General features: G+C 35.5%; 1 protein-coding gene across 1 annotated transcript; it reads left to right on the forward strand.

Annotated features, from left to right (window-relative positions):
* The first annotated feature begins 1,547 nt into the window (after nucleotides 1–1,547).
* LOC143217636 (trypsin-2-like) lies at nucleotides 1,548–5,434 on the forward strand. Its single transcript, XM_076442138.1, has 5 exons — nucleotides 1,548–1,599; nucleotides 2,455–2,623; nucleotides 3,170–3,305; nucleotides 3,652–3,759; nucleotides 5,041–5,434. The coding sequence occupies exons 1-5, from the start codon at nucleotides 1,548–1,550 to the stop codon at nucleotides 5,335–5,337; spliced, it is 762 nt and encodes a 253-aa protein (XP_076298253.1). The 3' UTR covers nucleotides 5,338–5,434.
* The last annotated feature ends 12,939 nt before the right edge of the window (nucleotides 5,435–18,373 follow it).

Consider the following 18,373-nt stretch of genomic DNA (forward strand, 5'->3'; position numbering starts at 1 on the left):
TGACGATCGGTTACAATTTACGGGATATTCGCAAAAAGCTTCACTTGTAAATCCATGGGTGGTCTTGATAGCGGACACCGCTTCGCGCGGCAGAAGCATCGTACGCAGACAAGGGAACATCGAGGACTGATACACTCCGATTTTGATCAAACTTTCCATATAAATATTTATTGAATCTATCTAAGAAGACAGCTGTAATTCGTTCGTGTCCGTATTTCACTTTAAGGGTGATATCAACTCTTTTATTCGAATCGGCCTTTCTATACATATGTGCGCTTATAAGCCGTAAATAACAAAAGATATCAATAGAGAGTTTAAATAAAAGTTATACTGTTTCTTGAGATCTCTATAAAGCTGCGTGTACATTTCTTTAAAATCATTTTAAATCATTCTATTTGGAAAATTGAATTAAAAATGATTTTTTCAATAAAATTTACACGCAGCTTTATTGATCTCAAGACACAGTATAACTTTTATATCAACCATTTATTGATATCCTTTGTTGTTTACGATTTAAAAGCGCATATACCATATCTATAGAAAGGGCGGTTCAGATAAAAGGGATGATATCTTTTTCAAAGTGAAAAACAGGCACGAACGAATTACAGGTGTCACGTTCCCATGCACGTAAAGCAGGGAACGTGCCCGATTTCGCACCCGTGACGCTCCTGCCTCACGCTGAACGCGGTCGCCGGCTACCGCGCTTCCCCTTCCCTTCCACCAGTACAGTTACTTACATATCCTAATGAAACTAAAAATTTGTTAACACGCTCGCTGCCAACAACGAGTTATCTCGTACGTCGAAGTTTGTGTTTAGGTTTGTCATAAAACATTTTATCGCAAAAACCGACCACGATATAACTCGTATAATGAATAAAGCAATTCAAAATTATCTAAACTCAATATCTTTCCCATAAATACATGTTTTGTATTTTTATTTGACAATTAATTAAAATTTGTTGGCGTGGTGGAACCGTTTTTGAAAATGTCGCTCGGCAGCGAACGTGTTAAACGAGTATATATATATATGTATATTTCGATACTGTTTTAATTATATTTTGTTCTTCTTTTTGTAAAAATTTTCGAGAACGAATTGTCTGAAAAGTCAGTTTTTGCATCTATCAGCCACTGTTCGAACGTTGCAAATAAACCATAAATGTCTGGTCCGCATAGGGTATCAAGAATAATTCTGAATCTTCTCAATAGTGGCTTGCCGAAAAATCTCGCTCCTCCAGGATTATAGAATGCATCGGGACGATAAACGTCTCTAAAAATCCCTTATCGACCGTAGAGCACTATCGCGCGCTTATTCAAAATCCCATCGCCCCATCGCTACGTTGTGATTTTTATCTCCCGACATCGTTGCAATCGCGCTTGCGAAAAACTACGCTATTCTTTCCGTAGAGAAGATACGATATTACGAATGCCTGCACCACGTGCCGCTCGTGCAAAGGTGCATTGTCGTCAGATAAGGATTTTTCGCTGAATCAGAAGAACAAGTCTCCCTATAAAAGCTCGGCACAACCATTCCCTAGCATACTCTCAAGATGTTGCGAACACTGTGTGTGATTGCGTGCCTTCTAATTGTTGGAGCCTTTGGTGAGTGAAAACGAAAAATTATCAACCTGAATCTTCTCTTTACATTTCTTTCTCTACATTCAAACTAATTATCTACATTAAATTAAATTAATTAATCTACATTAAACTTCCCCTTCGGTTTTCGTCAAAAGCAAATTTAACCCCTTGCACTCTGTTGGCTGTAGCGACATTTATAATCTGATTCTCTATACAGTAAAAGCTTTTGGACAACGAAGGAGCATTTATTGTATTAATATTAGACATATTATTTTCTTTACATTAAGAGAAACCAAATCAATTAAAGAAATCGAAGTCAATAGATACGAGTTTTCAATTTTCATTTCACATTACAAAATTTTTGGTTTTTATGGGAGTACTTTCGGCGCAACGGTTCGATCCTTTTACTACTAATTATGAAGCAATTTTGCTAATTATCAAACCAAATCAACGTTTCGATCCTAGTTTGGATCTAGTTCTCCTATGATGGTGGATCTCCTAGTTTTCAAGATTTATTTGAATCGCGTCTATAAAGTAAATATGTTATAATAATTTCAAAAACTATTAAATGATTGAATATAAGGAACATTGTTCATAAAAACTCACTCACTTGCTTTGGGAAAAATAAATTTATAATAATTGTGTAGCACGCGCGTAACGAAACGTTGATTTTGTTTGATAATCAGCAAAATTGCTTCATAATTAGTGCTATATTGTTTAAAAAGTTCATTTTTGACGCTCAAATTGTTAGAAGACGAGATTGGCATCAATGCTCGGTGCTAGGGATTAAATTAGGACAAGCGAATTAATTAATGAACGCTCGTAAGAATGATAGAGTGTCTAATTTTTGATTTAACAATTTGAATGTTTCTATTTCAGCCTTGGAGCCGAAGGCAGGGCCTCCCCTTCTGGACAACAGAATCGTCGGAGGAGCCCCGGTGGATATCCAAAAGCATCCATATCAACTGAGCCTTCAAACTAGCGGACACATTTGCGGTGCCTCAATCATCAGCAGTAAATGGGCCGTCACGGCTGCCCATTGCGTAGGGTAATAACGCAAATGCGTAAAGCTAACAGTGCGCGGACAGGGAATATCCTAGCCGGTTCCGCGTGTGTAGGAATTTGGGAATGGGACAAACTAGCGAAACTGCGCTTTGGCCTTGTCGTCTCTTAATGCCTTCCGCTAGACGATGGGACTATTTCATTGGCCGATTGTAAAATTTAGTAGCCGGCGAAACGGACCGTAGCGACACCCGTTCACTTTCAATTGTGTGCCCAATTATGTATATGAATAATTGAAAGTGTGCGGATAATTGAAGTGATATGAATAATTTAATTGCGTGAGAAGACAGTGTGTCGTCAAATCGGCACTAGTCATCGCGGAATTCCGTTATCAAATTAAATCGACTTCGGACATAGCGTTCTATTTCGCTTGTCGGCCGTTGCATAATGAATAGAGGGTTCGCCGAATGCTGGCCGCATATTTTGGAACGGAAATAGCGCCCCGGTTTCATTGGGGTGGGATAGTTAGTTGCTCGCGTCGCTCACAGGTCTACCCGGAATCATTGGCATTTTGATGTTCCATCGATTACAGATCGGCGCCCAGTCGCTACAGTCTGAAAGCTGGCAACAATGACAAGGACAAAGGCGTCCGTCACACTGTGAAGAACATTATCCGCCACCCTCAATACAACGCGAACACAGTCGACTATGACATCGCCCTTATCGAGGTAAATCAAACTTTCGTATACATCGGGAACTTCCTGAGCGACCAATTTTAAATCGATACAGTCACCGGAAACAGTGCAATTATTTCAAGAATAGGTGTTTGTCGACGAAACTACGGTGCTTAAATGAAGACTATTTCCCTGTGCTGGCTTTCAATTGTATATTTAGCCTGTCTTTTTGTCTGAGAGACCGAGGGACGCGTCGGAGTACGTCACTATAATAGCACGAGAATTGTTTATCGATATTTGCGACAGTTAACTGACTCCGCTCGGCTTGGAATATCACATTCTTACGGTTAATATGACATCTGACACTGCCCAAAGTAAGAAAATGGTGTCGCTATTGCAGGTCAACGAACCGTTCGTATTTAGCGGATCTGTGAAAGCTGTACAACTGGCTAGTGCGGAGCCTTCTACTGGCAAAGTGGTAGACATTACTGGATGGGGAGCAGTCAGGGTAAGTTAAACTGTTTAATCATACAAATTCCGGTTTTGCTTTCGCTGTCGTCAATTGTGATTACAGACCGAGAACTTCCCAAATAAATTTAATATTTACTCTGAAAAATTGTTTAAGAGATGGAGAGCCCATCGCGTTATTGACTGATTCTCTAAGTTAGAGTTCAGTATCAATACGAACAGCTTCCAATCTTCCATTCGATATTTTGGATTTAGCAACACGCCTAAACGTACGCGAAAATGATTTCCCACATCTGAATAAAACTTTGGCGATAAAATTAAGAACTATTTTCCAAATTCATCTTCCGAATTTATTTTTCAAATTGATTTGCTATATTTATTTTCCGAAATTATCATGCGACATAGTGAAATAGGCCTACAAGGGATACCATTGACGAAGAAAAACGCATTGATAATAGTACAGTAAAGTCGCGATATTTTTCCAACGACTGTGATCTGCACGGAGACAATTCGTGTAGGGACATTATTTCTTTATGACTGCTTCTACCGTGCCGACCGCGCCGTGTGCACCACTACTAATCCAGTTACAAAACTGCTTTATTTTTCATTATTTTTTCATGGAACATTCACCATCTTATTTCTGACATTCTTCTGATTCATATGACACCAATCACGATATAATTTCAACTGTATTTAGTGGTTTAATCGACGATGACATTCTTTGAACTGTGCCGGCGACGGCGGCTCTCCGCGTCTCTTTCTTTCCCATACGCTGTCCTTCTTTGCGTCGAAAACTTTCATCGTTCGTTACGCAAGTAAATAGAATTGGAATTATATCGCGTTTGGTGTCATTTTAATCAGAAACAAGCACTTCTTGCCGAGCTCTGCTCTAACTAAGTTAAACATTCACCAATTGTGTGGATACATGAACATATTAACTTCATTGAAATAGATCTTATCAAACAATGCATTTTGTAAAACACCTGACATTTGAAAGATAGACTTCAGAATACATTTAATGAAGCATTCACTTCTTTTTTTAATTTTGCTCGGGTACAAATTAAATATTTTGTGTCTGGCGGTGACTGCAGTTACATCGATCGGATATGAGAATTCGAATAATTTTAATGACAGACATTTAATTAGTTAGATTGAATAATTTGTGCCAGGGATAGTATTTTCGGTTAAAAAGGACACGAGTACGATTTCAACTGTACATACTTAATAGGTGATTGACGATTTGCGACCGAATGCCGAGCAATATGATGTGTTTTACGTGAATGTTTGATTTTTGATAATTGTTCGTTTAACTACTTTGCAGGAGGGCGGATCGACATCGTCGGTGCTTCAAAAGGTGTCTGTCCCTGTCGTGTCCAGGAAGGAGTGTCAGGACTTGTACGGACGCATGAACACGATCTCCACCCGAATGATATGCGCTGGATACACACAGGGAGGCAAGGACTCGTGCCAAGGTGATTCTGGTGGCCCACTGACCTCTGGCGGTACTCTTTATGGTATCGTCTCTTGGGGCTACGGATGCGCTAAACCGAAATACCCTGGTGTTTACACGAACGTGGCAAGCCTTCGCTCCTGGATCAAGCAGAACTCTGGCGTTTAAACATAAATGGAGATTCGTTTCTTTCTTTAATAATGTCCTTTAATTCTTTTAATCTTTCTACGGCCTAATCTATCTGTAATCTAATATTAATAAATGAGTTAGTTCATTTAAAATATGGTTATGATTACTCCAAACCAACCTGAACTATTTGGGGATCTTATTTTTCAAACGTTCCCAACGAAATTTTAGATATACGTTCGATACAATATCACATTAAAAGAATTTCACGAAATTTGAAAGAAAATTTATATATGACATTTGAATATATGTATGTACATTGTGTACATGTAGTTTTGATAGGAAACCTTCCAGACATACGACCCTGGCAGAATGTTTCCGATCGGAGGCATTGATACGGATTTTAGAGAAAACATTCACAATTTAGAACTATAAAATATTACTTTATGGCGTTAAAACTGATGGGAGATGAAAAGGGGCTAATTGAAGAATGAAAAACAACAAAACAACATAAGCTTCCATTTATTATAACAAAGAAACGAGAAAATAAACAAAATGTTACACGGAAAAAAGTTCCCGATTAATAGATCAGCTGGAAGAAAGTTTCCGATTCGATTACCACTGCCCATCACCAAAGTTCAACAATTACTGTTGGATGATTCTTGCAGAGTCCATTGCGCTGATTCCGAATCTGCCCTTAATTTTTTCCCTAGACGCACGATTTTGAGAAACTTTATTTTGAAAAGAAACGTTTTTCAACTTTAAACAAATATTGTGATGTTATTATAAAAGATATTGGATTGTTCTTTGCAGCAAAAGATTCTGTAGACTTTCCCGAATACAGTGATATCCAATATTAATACATTATGAATGTTTAAACATGTTTAAACAATCGTTAAAGATGGAGAGACACCACTTTTGCCTCAATTGTTGAGGATATTTTTCAGTTTATTAAGATAAACTTATTAAGATAAAATTTTAAGAATATAACGTCCGTTCGCCGCACCGCATCCCGTCAAACGTTGATGTATACAATATGTACTTGTCATGTGAACAAAAAATATTACATCCAAATTTTGGTCGGGACGAAATCATATTCGTTTCGAGATTTTCTAGAACATTTCGAGACTATGACTGCATACAACGTGGCGGATAAAATATCTACTTGTTGCGGCATGTGCGTATACATTTTTAAAACTGAACTACTTAATATAGTTAATATAAGAGTTTATAGCAATATGGGGTGGGCCAACTAACGTTTGGAATTTGAATCGGCTATAAAAAAAAACTAATGAATATTTTTTCAAAGTTATGAGTTTATTAGAAAGATTGAACCTTTCCATTTAGGAATGGAAGACAACATCATTCCAATGACTGCCACGGCTAGCCCAGGCTAGCCTTACAATACCCCATTCGATCAGTCCAATTTTTCAGTACATTTTCGATTGTTTGGGCCTCTCATTTCCACCTCGGAGGATACGTCAATAAGCAAAATTGTCTTTATCTGGAGCTCATAAAATTCACACGTCATCGTGGGGAAACCAATGCATCCACAACGAGTGACTGTCTGGTGCGGATTTTGGTCTGGCGGCATTATTGGGCCGTTTTTCTTCGAAAATGAGCAAGGAAACGCCGTTACAATGAATGGCGATCGCTACCGCGCCATGCTAAGCGATTTTTTGTTTCCCAAAATTGTAGAGGATGACATAGACGACATTTGGTTTCAACAGGACGGCGCAACGTGCCACACAGCCAACGTAACAATCGATCTTTTGCGCATTGTTTTCGAAAATCGCATAATCAGCCAAAATGCTGATGTCAATTGGCCACCTCGAAGCTGCGATTTGAGTCCGTTGGACTTTTTTTTGTGGGGAGCCATTAAGAACAAGTGTTACGCTAACCATCCAGCGACGATTGACGAGTTGAAACACGAAATCGAAGTTGCCATTGACGAAATAGAGGCCCAAACAATCGAAAATGTACTGAAAAATTGGACTGATCGAATGGGGTATTGTAAGGCTAGCCGTGGCAGTCATTTGAATGATGTTGTCTTCCATTCCTAAATGGAAAGGTTCAATCTTTTTAATAAACTCATAACTTTGAAAAAATATTCATTAGTTTTTTTTTATAGTCGATTCAAATTCCAAATCTTAAATGGCCCACCCTTTATAAGCAAAAATCTACTTTCTAGAAATATAAGAAAAACTTTAATGTTTGTGACGTATAAGAACGTAACTTGTAACTTTATGTTTCAATTTTATCAAGATAAAATGTTACAAAAACTCTTGAACAAGAGAGCAGAGGACACCACAGTTTTGAAGTTGCGGAAACAGTGTCAACTTTAAACGCCATTTGACAGCAACGATTGACAGCACGGACAGTGTACCTAACCGCGAAACGCTTCCTTTGTTCATCTCACCACTGTTCCAAAGTTTCCTAAACTTTCGCCGATAGTTTACCCGGCGGTACAGTTTGATCATGATCCCCGTTTCATTGAAACCTTTTCAATTGTCTGTCTTCGCTACTCGAACGCGCGATTTAATCGTATTTGTAGAAACACATACAGTCAGTCCCATAATTGATAGCACAAACGACTTTAGTTTCTTTGTCGAGCTAGATAGATTACTTTACTAGACGATATCTAATTCAAATTTTTGAAAAATTTCGATTGATCTGAATTACGAAAAAATGTTACTCTTCACAACTTTTTTATTTGGACGTGGTTTACGCGAAACGTACAGTGAACCACGGTAACATTCGGACATTTTTAAAAGAACATCAGATCAGATGATAATGAACAACAATCAGATCATACGACTTCGACTGGTTTGAGAAGTTGGAACAATTAATTTACTACATGACGTAAAAAAGGAATTTTAAAAAAATTGCAATTCGTCGGAATTACAAAGAAAATAATAAAAACTGTTGTTTACAACTTTTTTATGTAGGCCAATATTGAAAATTTGAAAACTACATTTTGCAAACCTGTGTTTACTTATAGTTTATTTATACACGTTCTGAAAATTTCATCAAAATCGGTAGATGCGAAAAAATACTACAGGCATTGCAAGATGCAAAAATCCTGAGAATTATTTCAGTTATAGGCTGAAAATCGTGAAAAACTGAAATTTTCACCGTCTTTAAAAGTTTGTAGCTTATTGCAACGTTGATCGATTTTTATGAAATTTTCAGAATATGTATAAATGACCTACAGAATGATCTACAGAATGTATTTTTGAAATTGTCAATATAACAATTACAATTTCTTCAAAAAATTTTTTCACGGCTTGTAGTAAGCTAATTTCCTAACTTCTCAAAAAATATTAAAGTCGTTTGATCTGATATTAAAAATGTTCTCGTGTTTTTTAGAGCGTCCGAATATTAATTTGGGTCACTGTAGCTAGATATCAGTCGAATGGTAGGAGACGCTGGTAGGCACTGAAAAGGAGAGAGGGGAAAGAAATAGCGTGCGGTCTATAGGCCCAGCTCTCTCTTTCTCTCTCTCTCTCTCTCTCTCGCTCTCTTTCTCTCTCTCCCTCTTTGTTATAAAATAAAGGGTAAAATTCAGTTCTCAAACATCTAATAGATTTATTCAGAATCAACATTTTCTTCTGCTTTTACAGACTACATATTCAACTTGTAGCATTTTCGAGAAAATACGTGTCTTCAGTTTTTGATTTAGAAAGAATGATTTAGAAAGGGTTCAAATTTATTACTATACCATTCTTTTTAACGAAACGATCATAGTTCAAATATTGACAAAATTTCTCGAGAAATTTCGGGTCTAGCGGGCTAAGAATGATCCAGCGGCCCCGGCCACAATTTGTATTGATATTGTGTGGAAAACAATGGTTTTAGGTTGAATGATAATCTCCTAAAATTTTAAGTCACTAACCCTTAATACAAGGATGATATGAGGATAAATACCCTTAACTGTATCATTTTTCATCTCAATTGTTAATCAAGATATTCAGATGAAAAAAAACGAAAATACTCGAACTCCTTTATATCATATATTTTTTTCACAATTGTGATCAAATTATTAAGGGTAGAAAAAATAATTTAATTTTTTAGGGGCGGGAATTGCAAGCAACCCTTCGAGTGACCACTTCCAAAAAATTCAAAATCAATGTTCTGTTACCTATCTAATATATACAAGAGCTTCTAGAATATTCTAGATGACCGGATTGGTGGAACAATATAATAATAATAATAATTTTTAAAAATGGAATACTATATTTTTCTCTCCAGAAAATAGTAGCAGGTACTGAGACAAATCCAAAAAGGTGCTATATGATATTATTCTGAGTTGATTAAAGGTAAATCGTTAGCTTACGTTCTGCATCGACCGACGCGTCGCGTCGGGATGATATTTTCTATCCTTAATAATTTGATCACAATTGTGAAAAAAATATATGATATGAAGGAGTTAAGTTCGAGTATTTTTGTTTTGAATAGTGTACATAACGAAATAGTGTACAAACAAAACATTACATAATGTAATGAATATCTTAATTAACAACCGAGAAAAAAATGATACACTTAAGGGTATTTACTATTTACCCTCATTATCATCCTTATATGAAGGGTTAGCGACTTAAAATTTTAGGGGATTATCTTTGAACCAAAAACCATTGTTTTCCACACAATATCAGTAAAAATTGTGCCGGGGCCGCTGGACGATTCCTAACCCACTAGACCAGGCCTGGCCGACCCAAATGGTTTCACGAGCCACTTTGATGACGCGTAACGTCACAGCGGGCCGTACTTTAGATAAACATGTTTTTCAAAAATGTAATACAAATAGAAAATGAATAAAACCTTATTGTTATACGTCGTACTTGCGTATTATAACAATGACACATGCAAATTTTCATTTATTTAATATTTTTTGTATACATACAACGAGAAACAAAAGTTTCAATAGAAATATAAAATCGTCCAGCGGGCCGCCTGTTGGCCAGGCCTGCGCTAGACCCTTCAGTGTTCAAATACTTTTTGCATCTACTGCATAAGACAGAGTATAACTTATTCTCCTTTTACGTTTCCCACACATTGGCCATCTACGAGTAACACAGTTGGACAGTCGATAGATAAGTCAGTTCGTCGAAGAGTTCTGAACTATTGGTAAATAAAGAGCATCGAGCACTCAAGGGAGACACGTAAAATGTGTGCACACACGCACACAATGCACACTACGCATACAAGAAATACGTTTCAGTAAAAGTGTGCGCTCCGTCAATTAATTTCAAATCGCTACGAATCGAACATGCAACTAATCTTGACACGTTTGTTCCATTATCTCGGCCTGGATACGGTATCGCTAATCACGATCTATCTAGGAACACAGTTGACTAAGAGAGAGAGAGAGAGAGAGAGAGAGAGAGAGAGAGAGAGAGAGAGAGAGAGAGAGAGAGAGAGAGAGGAACAATTTTGTTTTTCACAGCACGCAGCAGTTCTTTACTATACATATAGCAGAGGAAAGGTAATAGATTACGGAGATCTTTTGAAGTTCACGGAACAAGACGCTTTCGAAAGCGGTTAACGATCGATAACGACGTTTATCGCTGACAAAATTCGACCCCACGCGTGTCGATGACGCTCGAGTTGCTGGTCCAATAATTTGACAGAGCGGACCTCGCTCCGAGTCAATTCGTGTCGACATGTCTAAGAAAGTGCTGTTCCTGATCTGCATCCTCCTGGAGGACGGTAAGTTGGATAATACATACGTAACTGTCGACGAGATCCAATTCTGTGAGCAAATTCATGCAAATATTCTTAACTCTCCGCGCAGTTCTTGCGTCCACAAATAGCAGGCACGTGATCATCCAGGATTATCCGTACCACGTAAGTCGACAAGATGTACCTTTTGTATTTAATAGTACTAAATCTCTATCAAATACCCGGCTTTATATTTTATATATTTAAATGACTGAAACTAGAGATATCTTTCCCTGGGAATTGATTGAATGAATTGTTTTAAAACGTACAAAATCTAAATAAATTAAATCTTGTCATTTTTACAAGCCAACTCACGTCAGCCACATTTAGTGCTTGGTAGATTTAATGATTACAAGACTGCGGATCTTTATTGAAAGTAAAAATTGTTTGCATCGATGGTAAAAGATAGAAGTCAACTATAAGTTTTATTCTTTCTGTTACAAGCTTAATAAGCTGAACCTAGTTTATTGGTGTGTTATTAAATCCTTTTAATTTATTTTAAATGATACCTACTTCTTTTTTTACATTAATGCATAAAATTCGCAGTCGAGTTATTACACTACATCTACAGACCACTAAGAGTGGAGATGGGATCAAGTACATTGTAAGTAGGTTCGAATTTAATTTGATCGTTTCAAATAATGCACGAATACTTCGAAGAGACAGCAATTACTTTCAAGTAGATACAAACCTAGATAAGATAGATTCAAACACTTTGTAAGTGCTACGAGAAACATAGTAAAACATAATAAGTGGCATTTCCGAGTATACTCGAACTCAGACCGAGTAGATACGAACCTATAGATACTTTTATGATTATGAAGCTATCTATAATATTTTCTGAGCGTAGTTTAGCGAAAATTAGGTACAAGTAGTAGAGATTACATTTATTTGTCCATACTTTTCTCAACAAAACTAGTTCATCTCTTACATTTTAAACTTATATCTGACGTAACTGTTTATGTTTGTAAATTAAGAATTCAGAAATCACATTTGGTTCACAATCTTTGGTCTTAATCTCCTCCTTCTTTTTCTTTTTTTGATAAAGTTTCAGCCTCCGAAAATATTTTTTTTCGGTGGAACAGATGCGCTTATGATACAAAGTTGCTTGCGAACAAGTTTTGTTAAAATGAGAGATTACAAACAATTGGTACAGCAGAACAATCGACTTTACGGTTTATACTATGTTTATTGTGATTTTTAAATAATTTTGTATCTCTGTAATCTTTTAACAGTAGGAGAAGAGGGAAAAGAAAATGAAATGAGAAGATTAACAATTTAATATGGTTGTGCACATTACACTCTTACTCATGTAAAAATTTAAAAATTAGTTCTGTTAAATACGCATCTTTTTAACATCGAATTACTTACTAATACGTTTCTGAACCTACAAGCACAGTAAAGTCTTGATCTAAGAAAACGGAAACGGTAGGATCTAAGAAAAATGAATATCCCCTCCAATGTAGTAGAACCACAGGATTTAAGAAACAGCATGAACCCGAGGGTTCTTCTTAAATCAAGACTTTACTGTATTCACTTGTCAGTCGAAAGTTCGAAACTGAACGACTTTAACGATCGACATCAAAACTGCTACGTTGCAAGTACATTTATTGAAATTTTATTAATTTTTAGCAATAATTCCAATCCACCAAATGAAGTCCAATTATTGAAATTAACTAGAATTCATATATGCACACTCAACTTGATCCAATCCCTGACTAAAATTACTATTTTACATTACTTTACAAAATATCTCTAAAGAAATAAATTTATAAAATGTCTCTAAAGAAATAAATTCATTGAATGGACTCCCAATAAATCCATTTTGCATTTTTAAAATATTAAATTTTTCTATCTATTCCGACACTAATTTTATAACAGTAAAATTGATTATTTAACTGGATTCGGTATTTTATGGAGAACCAGGAAAAAGATTGTTTTCTCCTTTTTAGTGCATTTTAATATAAGCGTGATTTTTAAATAGTTTTTGTTATATATTTTATTAACAGTTGGCACTCTGAGAGGCACTCTAAAAAATTTTATACCATTTTCAATATATTGTTTAGATTATGAAATATGTCGGTATCTCTAATCAATTACTACACATTTAGGTATTGTATGAGGTATTATACCAATTTCATATCCATAAAATTTCAAAAGTCATAGCGAATGGAAATATTCTAGGTCGGAAAAAATGTTTCATTTTCGAGTTGTGAAGTTCTAATAGCTCCGAGTGCAAAGGGTTAATACAGTAAACCTACTACTAGCACGGCACAAAACTGTGGCAGTATTCGCGCAACAAGAAAAAAAGGGACGTGTTACACGGTATTTATGCGTTATACATATTTACATTTTCGCAGTGTAGCAGGACCAGATGCGACCGAAAGAGAACATTAAAGCGTGTACACTGAAAATACTAGACAGAGTAAAAGTATAAATGTAATTATTTCCTTCAAGTCTAACATGTAATGGCAAAATATTTTTAGTTTGAACATTCTTTCTTTTTCTAAATAATAAAAGAGTAGATTACTGTTGTATTTATAAATATTTACTAAATTGTTTTTATAATTTATACTTGTAGCTTTTTCGTAAACGTTGTTTCATATGTAAACCATATTTTTATAACCTGTAGCCGGGGGACAAAATGAATAATTTTTTAAAGATTGAATAACTATATATACCACTTGAGATTTTTCTGTATTTTGCTGATTTTGCCTGTAGTTTCTTATGCTTTAACGGATTTCGATAAAACTTTATACGTGCATAAAACTTACCTAGATTAACGAAACGCACGTTTTAAATTTCCGTTATAAGCACAGATAAAAAAGTTAAAAACGTGACCTTTACTTTTATCTTCGAAATTCTGAGCAATAGCAATTTCATAAAGTTTTATTTATACGATACTTAGTAAACTAATCCCTTTTTCATACCCTGAAAAAGCTCAAGTCGTTTGGTTCAATTCTAAAAAACTCTGTTAGTTTTTAAAGGATGTTCATTTAACTTTGTGCCTGGACTGTACATACATATATCTGATAACACAAATTGTGTCTCTGTTGATATACTAAGTAAGTTATCAATCATATGCCAATGAGTCACTTCTTTCTCTGCAGTATCTAATATTTTCAATGTGAAATTTCATACATTTCGCTAGTGAGTCACCCTTATCTAACATTTCTACGAACTTATCATGTAGTACAATAAACAATGTCAAGTAATCCCATGATTAGTACGAATTTCCCTTTGTAAATATAGTTACAGCTATTATCACTTTATCTTATTTATTTATTTAATGCTTTAAACCAAGTATGGTTTATATAGCATAAACAATATGTACATGAACATATTGACATGTTACATGTGTATTAGTTCTCTTAACAATAGTACATAATAGCACCTTTTAACTTAACTTAACTTACAACTAGTTTATATAGCTTCTACTTGGTTAATTTAATGAGATTAGATTTTAATTTATGTTTGCCTTAATTTTCTGTAACTTGTAGAATAATATTGGACCACTAACTTTGAGAGAGAGAGAAAGAGAGAGACCATCTCGAATATTTCCGTTATTTGTCATAATATGAATAATGCAAATAGGTATTTATAATACAGAAATAACGCACAAGAATTCAAACTGTCTGTTCTTTATTTAACCGAAGAAGAACTAGTTAGAAGACGTCTGTATCTTTAGCGAGCCCAAACTGAAGTGAAGCTACAGAGAAAGTTTTAGGGGAAAGAAAAACCCCTGTTGGGTCCACTCGGGAAAAACAGATGTGGGAAGTCCCTTAATTTATTACTCAGGGCCTCTTTGTATTTGAAGGTTGCAGGCCTTCCACTTCTGACCGAAGTCAATGACAAAGACTCGAGGACCGTTAAAATATTCCGGGACACTCTTAGTATCCTTCAACACTCGACTTAGTTTTGCAAATATTCCAACAATGAATCCCAACAAAAACATTTCTGTAAACAGGAGTCAAGTTCTTATGGCCGTAAAAAATTGTGAGATCAAACAAAATACGGCCAAGTTTGTCAGCTTAGAAATACCTCTTGCAATACTGAAAAAAACGTTTGTAAAAATTAGTTTAAAAGAACGCTATGTAATTTTTAAAGAGTTACATGAAGGACTAAATTATTCAAACTTGGCCGTTACTGTTTAAACCAATGGCCATAAAAGATGTTAAGTAGCGGCCACGTTTGAATAATTTAGCCCTCCATGTACAATAACTCTTTAAAAATTAAATAGCGTTCTTTTAAACTAATTTTTACAAACGTTTTTTTCAGTATTGCAAGAGGTATTTCTAAACTAACGAACTTGGCCGTACTTTGTTTGATCTCACAACTTTTTACGGCCATAAGAACTTGGCTCCTGTTTACAGAATGTTTTTGTTGGGATTTCATCAATTTTTGTTGAAATTCGTATCTACAACAAATAAGCAAGAAGTTTCACTTCTGTCGCGCGTGGTTTTCCACGCGTATGTTTTTTTTCTTTTTTTTTTTAAATTCAAAAGACTACATACGCCATGTGGTTGGGCATACCCTATGTGTTTTTGGATTGAGCCTTTTGAAAATTTCGTTATTTTTGCGGTAGGACGTACCGTTCCCGAGATACAGTCATTTTTTATACATATGTTCTATCCTACGTATATACCTATTTCATAATGCCTTTTTTTCAATACAACCCCTTTAAGGTGTAAAATTTCAAACTTTGGTAATTATTCCTTCGAGTGTTTGTTATGGTGAACCAATGTACCAAATTTCAAGCTTGTAGGTCAATGGGAAGTACCCAAAAGGTTTTTATGATCTCTCAGTCAGTCAGTCAGTCAGTCAGTGACAAAAGCGATTTTTGAGGTCCTATATCTCGGAACCTGCTAATGTTGGAAGGTTAATGTGTTTTGTCAATATTGAGACATGATAGCATTTAACAAGTGTACGAAATTACATCTCTCCATCTGCCTCCAGTGCCGAGTTATAAGCCTCTAAAAAACGGCTAAGTTGTTTCGTGTAAAAGGAGGTAGTGCGAGAACTTGGCTGGTGCACTACCGTGCACCTAGATATCTACATATATCTACAAAACTTGCATGGTAAAGAGGGGAAAGTATTGTGATGCAAACATTTTTTATATGAGTAAAGGCGTCCCGAAAATTTTAAGGTCATCTTTTCTTTAACCCTTTGGTTACTGTTGACACCTAAAGGCGCTTAAAAATATTGCTCTTATGGTACTGTAAACGCCTATTATGTAGATGCTTAACCTATTCGGTCCACTGACACCAGAGGCGCCTATAGGCGCCCGGGAAATTTTATCGATTATTATCACCGCAAATCTTATTTTACTCAGACGTAAATGAATGTTAATTCATCAGTGATATATATTCCGTTATTCATATATTATTCAAATATCATTATTCCCGCAGATCTTAATTTAGTCAGACGTAAGTGAATGCTAAACTCAGCTGTTACATATTCCATTAGTCATATATTATTTAAATATGTTTATTCATATTTTGCATTTATTTTTAAATAAATGATATTGTTTTAATGTAGTGTTTTAATTATCTGAATATACTTTCTCAAAAATGCACGTTCAATGAAAAGTTTCACCGTTCTCGGTGTACATCGCGAATGAATTTCTACCGTATGGTACGGCTGGTACGTTTCAAAGTCTGCCGTAGTCAAAGAGTTAAACGGAACGACCCACTTTTTGTATTGTGTGTTGATAGAGTGTATCGAATTCTGCACAAAAATATATTTATCTTCACGTTTCCTACAATTAATCGCTAACAAGATATTATCGAAATAATGTTCAATACGTATCTACTTTATCTGGAGGCTAGTAGGCGCTCCAACTGATGTCCCTCAACTTGAACAAGGTGTGTACATATGGAAAATTATTTTGATAATATATCGTTAACTGTCAGATTTATGACATATGGTGGTCAATCTATGTTTACGCAGAATTTGGTGCGCTATCGATTCACGATGAAAAAGGGAAGGCCATTTCTGTGAAAGTCCTTACTCCATATGAAAAACTTCTGATCACAATATCTCTCTCTCTCCCCCCTCTCTCTATAACATGCAAGTTTTGTGTACAGAATGTAAGAAAATGTTTTGTCATGGCTTCTTCAGCTGATTCTACACCTTCGAATCGGTGGAGATTTGTTCCAACAGGCAGTCATAAAATTAACTGACCAAAAATTTGAAGGTCTTTCTTTTCTGTTTCACCGTTTAATCGTCACGGGGAACAAAAGTCTCAAAAGAACCATAGGTTGCAAATCAATCAATCAATTTTTTATTCCGTATATCTACATCTAGGGTGTCCCAATATTGGGTTCAACCGTGAAGGGATGATTCCACATGAGAAAATAAGTCGAAAATATGCAATAAATTTTGTGAGTGTGGCTTTATTTTCGAGAAAATCGAGCTTGAAAATTCGACAAACACGCGTCTGATGTTGAGTTATCGGTTCTACTTTTTACAAATGCTGAGCACGCGAACCTAACGGATTTTCAAAGTAAATTTTCTCGAAAATGAAGCTTCAAATGAAAAACATTGGTTTACATGTTTTTGACTCATTTTCACATGCAGAATCCACGGTTGTACCTAATACCGGGACACACTGTACACATACGGAATGAAATAGTTTACGAAACTTTGAAGTTGTGTTTGAAAAGAAGGGTTCAGACTTTCATTCCTCGCGACAAGTAAAGCGATGTAATGTAAAGACAGTAACTGAGCAGCCAACATTCGGTATACGTTTTCTACTAAAATACACTACTCTAATTTTGCTTCTGGAATTTTGCAAATTTAAAGGGCTTTGCGGAGTTAATTCAATTAAGATATTTTACGAAATAGAAAATTCTAAATCGGTTTTAAGCAGTGATTTTTCTCTCAATTGTAGTACTAACAGAAAATAGATTTATCGGGAAAATGTACCTATCACCGCGGGTGTACGTTTTACTGCAGTATTTTTTCCCAGTGAGGTTGAAACACGTAAAAATAAATATATTGCCCTGAATAAATTTGTACAATTCAATGATAATGTATTCTCATTGGCGAGGCAAACAAAATTGTCCATCATTCTCATATTTTCATAATCTCAGGATTTGAAAAAACATTCTTCATAAAAGATAAAAATAAGATCATTTTTCTTCTATCTCGATCACCAAAGGACTGTTATTCACATGATTGTACATTTTTCATTTCATTTTCAGAAAGTTTCATTATTATTTAGGTACCTACTTCGATACAGTAAAGATATGAAAAGAAACTTTTCTTGCCTTTTTAATAAAAAAAATTAAGCCCTCAGCATTGAGTACATTAAACTAAAGGAGGAGTTTACATTGTGATTGCAACTGTGAAATCT

The sequence above is a fragment of the Lasioglossum baleicum genome, chromosome 2, assembly GCF_051020765.1.
Source record: "Lasioglossum baleicum chromosome 2, iyLasBale1, whole genome shotgun sequence".
In the NCBI taxonomy this organism is placed as follows: Eukaryota; Metazoa; Arthropoda; class Insecta; order Hymenoptera; family Halictidae; genus Lasioglossum; species Lasioglossum baleicum.